This window comes from Suricata suricatta, chromosome 12 (genome assembly GCF_006229205.1).
Source record: "Suricata suricatta isolate VVHF042 chromosome 12, meerkat_22Aug2017_6uvM2_HiC, whole genome shotgun sequence".
Taxonomy (NCBI): Eukaryota; Metazoa; Chordata; class Mammalia; order Carnivora; family Herpestidae; genus Suricata; species Suricata suricatta.
Window position 1 is genome coordinate 75510892 of NC_043711.1, and position 14333 is coordinate 75525224.

The 14333-nt window shown below is 40.3% G+C and overlaps 1 protein-coding gene across 1 annotated transcript; it reads right to left on the bottom strand.

Moving 5' to 3' along the window:
* Positions 1–1351: 1351 nt before the first annotated feature.
* Positions 1352–14327, bottom strand: CHGB (chromogranin B). Its single transcript, XM_029918706.1, has 5 exons — positions 14271–14327; positions 10133–10176; positions 9544–9637; positions 2814–4552; positions 1352–1746 (listed from the first exon to the last, which is right to left on the bottom strand). The coding sequence occupies exons 1-5, from the start codon at positions 14317–14319 to the stop codon at positions 1663–1665; spliced, it is 2010 nt and encodes a 669-aa protein (XP_029774566.1). The 5' UTR covers positions 14320–14327; the 3' UTR covers positions 1352–1662.
* Positions 14328–14333: the final 6 nt, after the last annotated feature.

Genomic DNA, 14333 nt, shown 5'->3' on the forward strand with positions numbered 1-14333 from the left:
GTGCCTGTGTGCCTGTGTGCGTGTGTGTGTGTGTGTGTGTGTGTGTGTGTGTGTGTGTGTGTGTAACTTGCCAGGCTGGCATTTGGTGCATTGCAGTGTTTTGCCTTCTCTTTTCCAGTGAGTAAACCTCTATTTATCTTGGACCCTTGAATCTTCTTTATTAGGAAGTGATTTTGTTTTCTACTGAGCTGCAGTAGAGAAAAGGGAGAGACATTGTTGTGTCTACTGCAAGGTGCTAAGCATTTTTTCTTGTTTTTTAATTTTTATTCATTTTGAGAGAGAAACATAGAGTGAGAGTGGGGGAAGGGGAGAGAGAGAGGGAGACACAGAATCTGAAGCAGGCTCCAGGCTCTGAGCTGTCAGCACAGAGCCCGACACAGGGCTCAAACCCACAAACCATGAGATCATGACCTGAGCCAAAGTTGAATACTTAACCGACTGAGCCACCCAGGCACCCCTTAAGCATTTCTTAGTAACTTGTATCAAGATTCAATAACACAAAAGGTTACAATGGCAATATATGAAACTGTAGTTGTATGGTTTGCTAGAATAGAAGCTTGGCTTTGGATGGTTTCTTAGGTTGGGGGCCCCCAGAAGCAAACCCTGAGATCAGAAGTTGAAGACAAGCAGTTTATTTGGGAGGTGATTCCAGGAAACACCAGTTGAGGTTACCAGTGGGAAAGTGGGACAAGGAGATAAAGACAGCCTTTGCCAAGCAGGTCACTGCTCTGGCACCTGGGACTCCATCCCCTGGCAGACACCATTGGTGAGGAATGAAAAGACAGGTAAAAGAAAGATGAGGAAATTCTCCACCTGACTTGCTTGCTGTAAGAAGCTAGCAGCGTCAGTGGTGGCAGCCAGCATTTCCTGCACCATGCCATATGCCAGGCACTATTCTAAGTCAGATCCCTGTCTTCTTACAGAGTAGAAATCAGACGGGCTCCAAGGGTCCAGGGATCTGTCTGGACCAGCCCAGATCTTCTATTTCCAGTCCAGAGTATTTCCCATTATCCAGGCTCTCTGCTTGGCCCTGAAAAATGACCCATGGCTTGCTATTCCCAGAGCTTTCCAGATAATAGGATTTAAAAAGTAATGTCTTATCATTTTTAAAACAGCTTCCTCAAGTCTACTTAAACTTTCTTCATTCTGGCGGAACAGATATCTTTTCTTGAGCTCTTTCACTTTATATCCTGGACATTCTTTTACTTCGGAATTTTGCTTTTTTTTTTTTCTATTCTTCACCAAAAGACCAACAAATCCTAGTGCTATCCTCTCAAATTTACTTTAAAGAATGGATTAAAAAATCATACTCCACCCTAAGATGCCCAAAGGAAGCTTAAGAACATGAAACTTTGGCCTCAGATGAATCTTTTATTATTTCAAACCAAGACAAACATTTTTTCAAGGATGATAGCACAATCATTGTCACGAGCATGTTAATGTCTATTTTGCAAGAAAGGATATGCTACAAGTCATGCTATTCATATTTTCAATAGCATTCTGGCAAAAATTAAAGCATTTTCAAATTGTGTCAAACATTTAATGAATAGTAAATTCTACTTTCTGCTCTTGGGTAAATAAATGGTGTCTTTCAGTGAAGTGGGTGGAAAATAGATAATGTCAGAGGTGCTTCTTTAAAACTGCCCTTTGCTCCAGTGACCATTAGCCCCTTCGGTTACCACTGAACTTCTCAGCTATTTTCTGTAGTTCCAAATCCATCGCAGCCAAGTTTTCAAGTTCTTTTTCCTAGAAAATACAGAAAAGTAGAGGCATGAGGTTTCAGATCAATTAGTTTTATTGTAGTTTGAGGGAGTGTGAACAGAAAGGGAAATATTTGATACGTTAGAAATCATGTGAGACACCCTACCATCAGTGGTTCTCAAAGTGTGGTCCCCTCAACAGAAACATGAGCATCTCCAAGGAACTTGTTGGAAATGCAGATTCTTGGGCCCCACCCAGGACCTACTCAATGAGAAACCTTGAAGGCTAGGAATCTGTTGATATTCTTATGTAAATTCAAGTTTGAGAAATGCCAACCAACATAATATTAGGAAAGATTCATTGTTCAGGCTGGTACAGTTCTGATAATGTTAACTATCCATGATGTAAACTAATTGTTATAGTCCAGTAGCTGTTAAAGGTAGACTAAAGCAGAATGCCTGGGTGGCTCAGTTAGTTAAGGGACTGACTTCAGCTCAGATCATGATCTCTCGGCTCGTGGGTTTGAGCTCCAACTCAGGCTCTGTGCTGTTAGCTCAAAGCCTGGAGCCTGCTTCAGATTCTTTGTCTCTCTCTCTCTTTGCCCCTCCCCTGCTCATGGTCCCTGTCTGTTTCTCAAAAATAAATAAACGTTAAAAAATTAAAAATTAAATTAGACTAAAGCAATTAGTTTCTATATCATCTGTTCCTTCTTCCCCTGGGAAATAGTGGTGAAAGTTAAATGACCAGGAAGATCCCAAAATAGTGGTCACTGAACAATGAAATCACCTGGAAGCTTTGAAAAATCCTGATGTCCAAGTAGTACCCAGCACCCAATACACAGAAGCTTGGGGCTGGATCCCAAACATCAATAATTACTCAAGCCTTCCAGGGGATTCCAATGGACAGCCAAGGTTGAGAAGCACTGCAGTAGGGTGAATGTGCAGGGATATGGACAATGGACTCAAACCCAGAGATTATCTCCAGTCTCTTATGGGAGTAGATTCTCATGGTCATCAATTCCCACCCATTTCTCCACATCAGTATCAGATAGTCTTGAACATATTAATATTAACCATCTTACAATAATTTTAAGCAAAAGCCCCACACTGTACCTCTTCCTCTGTCAGAACTCCCTGGCCAACCCTGTCCTTCTCATCTTCTGCTGCATGGCGTGGGCTCATCTGTTCCTCAGAGTCATAAAAGTCTGGAAATTCCGCTGACTTCTTCCTGTAGTGAAGGAGCTGGTCCAGTTCAGCCACTCTGTCATACTGCCTTTTCAGATCTAGTTTTGGGGGGAGATTTCTTTTCTCATATCCCCAATTCACGTCCTCTTCGAAGGGCTTTTTCTCCCACAAGTCATAGTTGTATTCTGGGAAGAAGTTCTTCTCATTCAAGGGCAGCCCATTTTCCTCTTCACCCTCAAGAAAATTGTCATCCATGTTGTCTTTTCTCTCAAAATGGTTGCTCTTCCACTGGGCAGGGTCATAGTACGGGTTGAGCAGCTCCCCTAATCTCTTCCTCTTGTCAGTGGTGTAAAGGGGAGTATACTGTTTGCCTTGAAGCCTAGCTTCCTCCCTGCTCTCTTTAGCATCTTCCAGGTCCTCCTGCTGCTGCCACTTCCCTTGGGCTCCTTCCTCACCATAATTGAGGTAATTTCTGTCCTGCTCTTTCCACTCGCCTTGTGGATGCCTCCTTGCCTTATCCATCTGGGTTTCTTGAACATGGTAGTGTCCTTCACCCAAGAACCGTTTTTCTTCTTTGTTGTCTGGAATGGAATATGCCCCTGGTTCCCCTCCTCTGGCTCTATAGTGGTGTCCCCCTTGTCGGCCCCTCTCTTCCTCACTTTCTTCATTATATCCATGTGCCATGATGTCCAGCTCTGAGCTGGGGCCATTTCTCTTGTCCTCCTCCTGGCTCTCCTCACTGGGAGGTCTTGGAGCCCTGTACTCCTCACTTCCTCTGCTGCCATATCGTCCCTGCTCCAGGTCCTCAGGAGCCTGGACAGCTGGGTAACTCCTTACTTCTTCCCCATATTCAGGTTCTTCTTCTTCTGAGGCCCCGTAGTGGGCTGGATGATGGTCTCTTCTTTCCCCTACGCTGGCCATGCCCACATTTGACTCTGATTCCTCATGGAAGTGTCCCCTTTCATTGGAGGGAGGTTTCCCTTCTTGAGAGGACCTGTCAGGCCTGGTTCTCCCATGGTGGTGTCTTGGCTTCCAGCGTCGTTTGTCCACCTCAGGGCCAGCATCTTCCTCACTTTCCTCAGATTCTTCCTGGCTCCCAACGTGGTTTTTAGACTCTTGAGGGTATTTCTCCTGGCTTCTTGTGTCCTCACCACTCTCCTGGCTACTCCTCTCTCGACTGTGTGTCTTCTCCTCAGGGGGCACAGCAGAGTGTGTACCATATCTGGCCACTAACTCCTCTTTTTTCTTAGCTGTAGCCTGGTTTCTTTTGTTGAGAAAGGCATTTTGTGTCTCTTCTGGTTCTTCCAGGTTTTTCTCTTCACTTCCATCTTTCCCATTCTCCCTTTTCTGGTATTTCTCTCCCTCCTCTTCCTTCCTGTCCTCTTCCTCGGTTTTCTCAGAACGGTGTGTCTTTGCTTCTTTGGAGACTTGGCTGTCAGAGGGGTAGAGGCCCTTTTGGGGTTCACTTGCTTCTTCTCGGCTGTGCCCACCTCCCTCTGTGTCTGCCATTGTTGGGCCTTGGGTATCCTCCTCCCCTGGAGCTCTTGCTTCCTCCCTACCAGAAGGCCTGTGGGCTTCTGAGACATCAGATGGGTTTCTTAACAACCTTACTTCAAATCGTGTGTTTTCATTTTCACTGTTCTCTTCATCTTTGACTTCTTTTCTACCTATGATAAAAATAAAAAAGCATAAGTATAACTTCAGAATTGCTTGTGGTTCAACCAACACTGGCCTCAGTGATCACCGCAAAACCTAAGGACTTGAAAAATACTTAAGTAATTTTTTAAAGTTTATTTTTGAGAGAGATAGAGTGAGCAGGGGAGGGGCAGAGAGAGAGAAGGAGAGAGAGAATCTCACTGTCAGCATGGATCCCAGTGTGGGGCCTAAACCCACCAACCTCGAGGTCATGACCTGAGCCAAAACCAAGAATTAGATGCTGAATTTTTTAAGTTAATAAAAAATATACTCAGATTTCTTTTAAAAACAAATGGTAATAAAGCTCCTTAGCTGTATTAAATCTAATAATAAACTCTTTCTATCTTTACTTTTTTTATAGCACCCAACCAGCATTTCTCATTGGTAGTATTAATGATAAAATGGAAATCCAAATAGAGATTTATGAAATGTTAGACTTTAGAACCAGAAGAAATCTTTGAATACATCTTGTTCAACCTCTCAACCTCCTCTTTTTGCAAAGGCAGTGAGACTCAGAGAGATGTAATTAGGGACCCTTCTTTCTATATTGGCTGTAAGTAAGATTTAAAAAATTAGCATTATGTAACTAGCTCTAATTAGAATCCAGCTAGATAAAGTTAAATAGCCAAAGGGAAACATCAGGATTCAAAGGAGGATATAAAAATTTAAATTATTAGTTTATCAGCCTTTTTTAAAAAAAATTCAATCAACTGTGTAATCCAACGGTAGCAGTAAGTGACAATATAACTTAGTAACTGGTGAAAAGAAATGGGTATATTTCTTCCTGAGAAAACTTAACAGAAGTAGAAAGAACCATTTCTTCCATCACCCAGGTCCTATCTGCCCAACATATTCTCAGATATTCAAGATGAAAATCAGTATACTGAGTTATCTTTGTGATTCATTAGTCAACAGTAGATGATATAACTGGTATTTCAATTGAGTGTGTTCTATCTTTTCCAAATATCAGTAGTTCTTTTACTAAATCCTCCTTAATTCAAGGGAGTCCCAAGAAAGGAGATATACAGCTAACACTGTCTGATTGATAGCTGGAAGGGCTTGGATTTAACTTGTCACTGAGTTCAGATAGAATTGCTAAAGCCCAGGCCTCTCATAGCTCTGGGGCTACAGCTGCACTGTCCATTGTGTGACCAGCCTTCTGTGGCTACTCAGAACTTGAAATGTGGCTAATCCCATTTGTAGGAAAGTAGATGGACCTTGAGGGTGTCATGCTAAGCGAAATTAAGTCAGGCAGAGAAAAACAGATACCATATGTTTGCACCCTGTTCTCTAACAGGAGAACAGGGTGCAGGAGAACAGGAGAAACCTAATGGAGGACCAGGAGGAGAGAAAGAGGGAAAGAGAGTTGGGGAAAGAGAAGGATGCAAAACTTGAGAGACTATTGAATACTGAAAATGAACTGAGGGCTGAAGGGGGAGGGGGTAAAAGAAGTGGTAGTGATGGAGGAGGGCACTTGTGGGGAAGAGCACTGGGTGTTGTATGGAAACTAATTTGACAATAAACTACTTAAAAAAATAAATTAAAAAAAAAGAAAAAAATGTGGCTAATTCATAACCAAACTGAGATGATCTACAGGTGTAAGATGCCTACCAGATTTCAAAAACTTTGTATTAAAAAAATTCAAAATATCTCAATTTTTCATATTGATTATATTGAAATAATATTTGGAATGTATTGGATAATATATATTATAAATACATTATATGTGGGGGTACCTGACTGGCTCAGTCAGAAGAGCACACAACTCTTGATCTTGGGGTCATGAGTTTGAGCCCCATGTTGGGCATACAGATTACTAAAAAAAAAGAAAAACTTAATAAAATAAATAAATAAATAAATAGATAAATCTATTGGATGTGTCAGAACTATATATGAATAACATTTATTAGATAAAAATAATATATATTATGAAAATTAATTTCACCTGTCTCTTTTTACTTTTTTTAATGTGGCCACTAAGAAATTTGAAATTATATTTGTGGTTCACATTATATTTCTCCTGAATGGTGTGGATGAGTCATTTTGAACTGATGTTTGCAAAATTGAATCTTTGTAAAAATGTCCAAGAAATAATCAATGGTCCATACTTCTTTGCTCAAAGCCCAGTCTGGCATGATAACATTCTCGTGTTTTATGAATCAACTGAAAAGTCTCTAACTTTTCACACCCAGACGCCTGAGAGCTGGCCCCTTCCCAGTGATTTTGTATTTTAAGAACTAGTGCAACACTGAGGCAGGTGGGGTTGTCCTAGTAGGCATAGGTAAGCAAGGAGGCTTTGGGCAGATACTGACATCATTCTGAGAGTCAGCTGACGTAACCCTGATCAGACAGGATCTCAGCTTTCCAGGGCTAGGACTGTGTCACCCTTTTCCTACTGGCTACTGGTCAGGAACAGAAGTATTTTTCTTTTTCTCCAGTTAAATCTGTTCTCCCTGTAGCAGCTTGTGACCGAGGCTTAGCACTTCCTCCTAAATTTAGCTTTAGTCCCCACAGGTGAGATCAGAGGACTCTGATTAGCAGCACATAGTCACTGTCAATCTGTAAAATCAAGGTGTGAAGCCCATCCTTACTTTCAAGTAAAAATGGGGGAAATGTACCGTCTATCCCTAACTCTTATGTTGTAAGGATGACCATATTAACCTGGACAAAGAGATTCTTGTCCCTATTAAGAAATTGGACTGTGTATTCCTTAAGGTCTCTTCCAGCCACAAACAATGATTCTTTTCCACTCCCCCAGTGCTCATTATTCAGCTAAGTGTATGCTTAATCCACAGACATGCTGGAGAGAGTAGGGAGTGGAGATGGAGATGAGCTAAGGGTGGGAGGGAGAATTCATCCACCCAGCTGGCCAAAAACTCCACCAGTCTTCTGATCAGCGTAAGACATATCAGCAGGAGAGAAAACTAGAATTGAGCAGGAGCCACAAACTGGTAACCCAGAGGTTAGTTCTGTTTGGCCTAATTAGTATTTTTAGCAATTTCAAATTCAGAGGCAATACTCAAATACCAGGAGATATTGCTTACAAATCCAAATTTTAACTCCTCTTGAAAAATCCCAAATCTGATAACAAAATCTATATTTCTCCACAATAGGGTTGGAGTGGAGATATATCTCCCCCATACCCTCATCCACTCCGGAAGGGACATGTATGCTCCAGTCTTTGAGTCACTTCCTATTCTGCCTTATTCCTTAAGCTTTCTGTTTGGCCCTGGCTGATGTCAGAGTCTGCAAACCCAGAGGTGCTCTTAAACCCTCCCAATCTCAGCCTTGTATAGTTCTCTGGGTATAGTGTGACCAGGGTCCTGTTAGATATGAATCATTTAATTTTAACCAATTTCCCTGAGGCTCTCTCAAAGAGCATCAAAAGACCCCAGGGTACAGTCAATGAAACCAGGAGGCTAGAATTGCCATGGTCACAAAGTAAGGACTGAACAGGCAAGCAGAATCCTACATTTGATAAGCTAGTATGGCAGACCCCACACTTTTGCATCCATCTGGTAAACGAAAAAAAAAGAGAATGGAAATAGTGAGATGCAAGGAGTTGCCTTTTGTCCCTGAAGATTCCTTCTGTTTGTACACATTACCTGTAATGACTAGGAAAGAAAGTTGGGGAGAGATTCATGTCTAGGCTAGGATTGGCAGGGAAGATTCCTCCCACTGTTATGGGGCCTCACAGACTCAGGTACCCACATCTACTATAATTACCCTGAAGCCTCCAATGGTAGATTAGTCCTGCTAGGTTACTCTTTTGGTCAATTGCCAATACTTGTTTTTACCATTTTATGCATGAGGGCTCACGTACCTGCAATGAGGTATTTTGGAGGTGACAAGAAAAAAAAGATCCACTATTCCCAGCCTAACTAAAAATTTAAAAGCAGAGAAGGTGTTGAAGAGAACAATGGTTTTTGGATTTGTTTGCATCAGTTTGACTTAATGTATAAAGGAGACAGTATAGGGGCGCCTGGGTGGCTCAGTTGGTTAAGCATCCGACTTCAGCTCAGGTCATGATCTCTCAGTTTGTAAGTTCAAGCTCCACTCAGGCTCTGTGATGACAGCTCGGAGCCTGGAGCCTGCTTCAGATTCTGTGTTTACCTTTCTCTGTCCTCCCCACTTGTACTCTGTCTCTCTCTTTCTCAAAAATAAATAAAGATTTAAAAATTTTTAATAGCATAATTTTGTAAAATTGATTGTTTAATGTCAGTGCCCAATGGATACTGCTTGCATTACTGTTCAAATTCTGTCTTTGACAGAAGTTTATTTGTATACAGAATACATCCTACTCTAGATTCAGAAGGTCATTGCTCTGACTCATTGAATGCTCTGCTTCCACCCTCCCCTTTTTAGTTCTCAGGCTCAACCTCTACCATTTGGTAGTACCTCCCATTCTAATCAGCTCTAAACTAAAATGGCTTAAACAATCTGTCCTGTACAAGAGGGCAGAAGTTTCTAAGTTGCCCTTCAAGCTTCTAACTTCTCACTGTCAGAAGAGCAGAAGGCAAGGAGAGGATAATTAAGATCTCCTTCTATCTTTTCATCTTCCCACACTTAGCCCCTACTATTTAATAACAAATAAGCACTCCCCACACCTCCTTCCACCCAAGTGAAAGCCTGTTCTAAAAATCCACTCTGGAATCAAGGAATTTAAGAACTGATAGACATCTCAAAGACTATCATTGAGTTCAACTCCCTTATTTTACTTTGAGAAAATAATCCCAGAAAGGCAAGAGGTCTTTCCCCATGGTCACACAGCTATTAAGTGGCAAACTGGGACTGGAAGCCATATCTTTTATCTCCTCAGATACTAGTCTAGTCTGTACTCTTCCCATTGCATTATCCTCTCCCCTGCTTCCTTTCATTGGAGGTAAAGTGCAAGGTGAAGTGGAGAAAGCAGGAGGAAGGATCACATGATGGACAAAGATCTCCTGCAGTGCAGGACACTTACTCTTTTTCAGGACTTGGCGACACTCAGGGGTGATGGGTGGAGCATTGGACTTTGACAGGGCATTTGAGAGGACCTCAATGATGCAGCGAGTCACCTGGGGGGGAAACCCAAAAACAGGTTGGCAAAAGCTGGTGTCACTGGGATGATGGACTAACCCAATCCAGAGCTGCTATAGAGAGAGGCTTGGCTCTGGTGTGGGATCCTTGGGGCAGAAATGTAGATTTAGAAGACCATCATGAAACCTCCCAGGCTTCTCCACAGAACAATGCAAGAGAGCATTGGGTCAAGATTACACAAGAGAAGAGAAACCCCTATCTCTTGCAGATCTGAAGGAAAATGGTGATGACAGCTATCCTCAGAGGGCAGTAAAGACACCAGGAAGGAAGTGAAAGCCCAGGGCAGGAGGGACATTCTTTGTCCCCATTCCCCCAGGAATGAAAACCTGGCTTTGTAACACTATGTTGTAGAGTTTTTTTGTTGTTGTTTCTTTTTACTGTTTTTTTGTTTGTTTCTTTGTTTGGTATGATAAGGAGTGAGAGAATCTAGAGTCTAGATGAAAGTTACGTTCTAGACTTCCATTTCAACTTACCATTTCTTCATCGTGGTTCCTGTTATCCACTGGCATAGAACTGACTGTTTTGAAGGAGAAAAAGAAAAGGGAAATGACTTGAGTTGATTTTTGGAAGCTGTGTGACTCCAAACTCACAAAATCACTCCCACCCCTTGCACATTACTTGGAGAGAAGGGCAGAGTCACAGCTGAATGGAGTGAAGATAGCTGGGAAAGATTGGTCCAGGAGCCATAATTGCCCCAGTTGCTCATGTACACACACACACACACACACACACACACACACACACACACACACACACCTGTTTTCCCTAGCAATGTCATAAACATGATTTAGAAATGAATACTTTCTTATATGCAGTATAAATCCAATCCAGACCACAGACAAGGAGAGCTTCTGAGATCCTGACAATGCTGTTTCTTGATTGGGATACTGATTACACAGATGTACTCAATGAGTGAAAAATTCATTAAGCTGTATACTTATGATCTGTGCAATTTTCTAATTGGATATTATACTTCAATAAAAAGTTTAAACCTACTTTAAATGAAACCAGGGTACCCTCCTCAACCCTTATGCTTACCCAAAATGGGTAAAGATTTGTGATTCCCTCTACCTATTTCTGTTCCCATCAAAATATCCTCCCACAACTCACTTTATTTTTGAAGTCATGGTTGTGATTATCTTACATAACTAATTACCTCATTTTTACCTCTAGTCCTTTTCCTGAACAAGATTGCTTATGTATCGATATCAAGTGTTCTGTTTCCCTTTCCCCACGTTGCCTGCGGCCTTGTAAAGAGCAGGGGAGGGACCTAATTCTACTAGTACAGCACCAAGTCCATAATATCATATATGAAATAGGTGTTTAATAACTGGCTTATCAGAATATTTTAAAAGAATAAATTTTAAATTTAAATTAAATTTAATGAAATTTTGCTTGTTTTAAACCAGCAATTAAAGTGTCTTTGTCTTCTTAGGAAATGCTTCAAATGCTTTTAATTTTCCAATGCCAGTTTTTTCCAAAGCTGCTTTGATTCTTTTATCTTTTACTTTGAGTTTGTTCTGTCTAAGCCCTTTCCATTGGAGGGGCTCAAAGCATTTACATGTAGGTCCATCCCCACAATCTCTGGAGCAGACAGCTGCCATTACGGCTGTAAAAGCTCAGTCACAAAATTCTTCTAGTCCCTGAGATAAGAGAAGATCTAGTTGGAGGAAGAGCAAAACTCAGACATCAAAGATGAAAGCTACTCAAATGCAATTTATTTTTAACCAGCAACCTGACCTCTCCTCCCCAAATGTTTACTCTCCAGTTCTCTTTAACTACCTGACTCTAATCCGATACACATCATCCTAGGCTCAACCTAGGAATAAAACACCTATTTCATGTACTTACCTTACTGAATTTTCCTTTTTTAAAGCGTGACTTGGAATATACTTCAATTGTTTCAAGAAGCCCAAAGCTATCCAGCATGTTAAAACCATTTGCAAAATGCTAGAGAAGTGGCTAACAAGGTGAAAAGACCCCATTATCCTTCAGTTCAGAGAAGATCCAGATGGCCTACCTTTGGCACCCAGGGCCCAATATGCTGGGTCATTATTTTATCCTCCAAATGGCTGTTATTGGGAAACATTTTCTCTTTGGCACTTATTCTTTGCACCTGAATCTGTAAAATTCTTTAGAAAGAAATAACTGAGAGAATGACTGCTCTAATAAACTAGAAGGTGCTTTTTAAAATCTCGTGTTACTAAATCTTCTTTGATAATGTGGTTTCTTGCTAGTAACTTTTCTTTTTTTTCCTCATAAATGTAATATAGGTGTTTATTAACTACTGACATTGCCAAAGTATTCACAATTATCAGATTTGGGATGAGATAAATATTTTTCTTTTACCACTCTAAACAATTTTTAGTATATGTGCTGCCAAAGTGAGCACTCACTCTAAACAACTTATAGCTGATGTTTGTCATTGCAGAACAGTCCTGTTTCTTTGATTGAGGCTCTTCTGATTATTTTTGATAGAAAGGAACTAAGGTTTCCTTATAAATGTGCATTAGGCATCTTGATGAGACACTTAAGTTCCACTGTATTTTTTCCAATGGAATCTGTAATGGCAAAGTAATAGTCAAAGACACATTGATTCCCCTAAAGTAGGTTAACTTATTGTTGTATAAAGATTCAGGAGGCATCAAAGAAAACCCAATGATTATGATAAAAATCTTCAAATAATGTTCTATGATAAACCCAAGAATAACTTCAAAGTATGATATACCATAAGACTATCAAATTAAGGTTTGATTCCAGAATAAAAATACAGCTATAATTTTTAAAACTTCAGCAGCCCCCTCTGAATGCACAAACCATTTTACCCAGTATAATATAGATATCACATAGTAACTTCATTTATATTAATTTTTAGAGTGCACATGTAGCTACTATAGAAACGTATGGATCCCCCTTCAGGAGCTTTTAAGGGGAGGAAATGAACCATATGGTTTCCTGAGGTTTTCTTCAGTCCTATGATTTTGCTAAATAACAAACTTCGCTTGAAAGCTACTTTGTTTCATTTCCAGGCATTTGTGGACAGCTGGAATGGGCACAGGGGTTTCTTTCTATGGTAATGAAAAACTTCTGACATTTGATAGTGATTACACAATCTCTGAATATACTAAATTCTGCACTTTAAAAATGTGGGTTTTATAGTGTGTGAATTAAAGCTGAGTAATTTTTTAAAGAATATAATATCTCAATTTTAGCTGATATTAAAATATAAACCCATCTTAAAATATTCTCTTGCATAGGAGAGCTCGAATTGTTTTACCACTTTAATTAAATAAGTCTCTGTTTTGTGGTCTCTAGCACAATGTATATAGCATAGCAATAGCATTTTAAGTAATTTGTTTCTGAAAATATTTAAGAACATTTATAGGTAATTTATGAGAGTGGCAAGAATGTTAGAAAATTTGTAATGCATGTAGCTTGCAGTAAAATAAATTACCACTGGCTTTCATTTTATGTCTTTACATTTGGGATCCAGCAATTGCTGTCAATGAAAGCTTTATATTCATGGATGGCAATACTTCAATTCCAGTTAAGAATCTCAATCTCATATAAAGAACAATATCCTACGGGGTCATTAAAATAGCCACAGAAAACCTTCAGTTTAATCTGGTGATTTCCCAATGGTCTCAATACTCATGGAATTTTGCTTCAATACACATGAATACACACACATACACACACACACACACACACACACACACACACACACATCACATTTCCCCCAATCTCCAGAGATCATTTCTTCAAGATTCAGAGTAGTTTGAAAGATTAATCCTACAATCTTCCACACATAGACACTGTCAAATATCTACTACTTTAAGTTTCATCCTCTCAAATTGACTAAAATGATTTTTTTAACTTCTCAAAGGATATTTTTGTGGTTATTTTATACTTGTTATTTTCCTGGAATACAAAAGCCAAAATACCTACTGCAGGTTCCATTCATAACTTAAAAATAGATTAATCTGGATATGAAATGGAACTATAAAATACAAAAAAATTACATTAAGCTTGTACATAATATATACATGAACACACACATACAGATGAACATGTTAATAAAAAGATATATATATACATACGAGACTAACTTTCATCTCATCATGTTTAAATAATAATAAAAAAGGAAATTACACAGGTGTTAACTAATAAAATACATGGATTCTTGTCTCTGTAGTCCTCCGGCTTTAAAAAACCAAACAAATACTCCATTCCAGTTACATATTAAGGCTTTAGCAGTGTCTAGACAGGTAGAGAGAGAGTGACATTTTAGAAGTGAGCACAAAATGTGGGATTTCCGCGGAGACACTGCACGTTTTCTATTCAGGAAAACTCAGATATGAAAAGACTGAGACTCTTCTGGCTGGGCTAGGAAGACCTCTGGCTTTTTCCAAGTCAGATGATGAAGCGGGGAGTTGAAGAAAAATGCACAGGGAAGAGAAGAAATTAAGAATGTCAACCAAGAAGGAAAAACCTTCCACTCAACCAACCATTCCTCTCCCCCAGTATCTACAAGCCAAGACTCCCGGAGCGCCCAGGAGACGCGAGGCCAGCGCTGTCCACGGTGCTGAACAGCGCGCCGAGCCCACTCACCGGCCACCACTGCCGCTGCCAGGAGGCCCAGCAACACGCCGGGCTGCATGGCCCCCTCTCGCC

Excerpts from the sequence above, each read along its gene's own strand:
- CHGB (XM_029918706.1), bottom strand. The coding sequence starts at position 14,319 with ATGCAGCCCGGCGTGTTGCTGGGCCTCCTGGCAGCGGCAGTGGTGGCC. Across the intron at positions 4,553-9,543 it reads TCGCCAAGTCCTGAAAAAGA|GTAGAAAAGAAGTCAAAGAT; the intron begins GTAAGTGTCCTG and ends TTTTTATCATAG. Across the intron at positions 1,747-2,813 it reads GAGTTCTGACAGAGGAAGAG|GAAAAAGAACTTGAAAACTT; the intron begins GTACAGTGTGGG and ends TGTATTTTCTAG.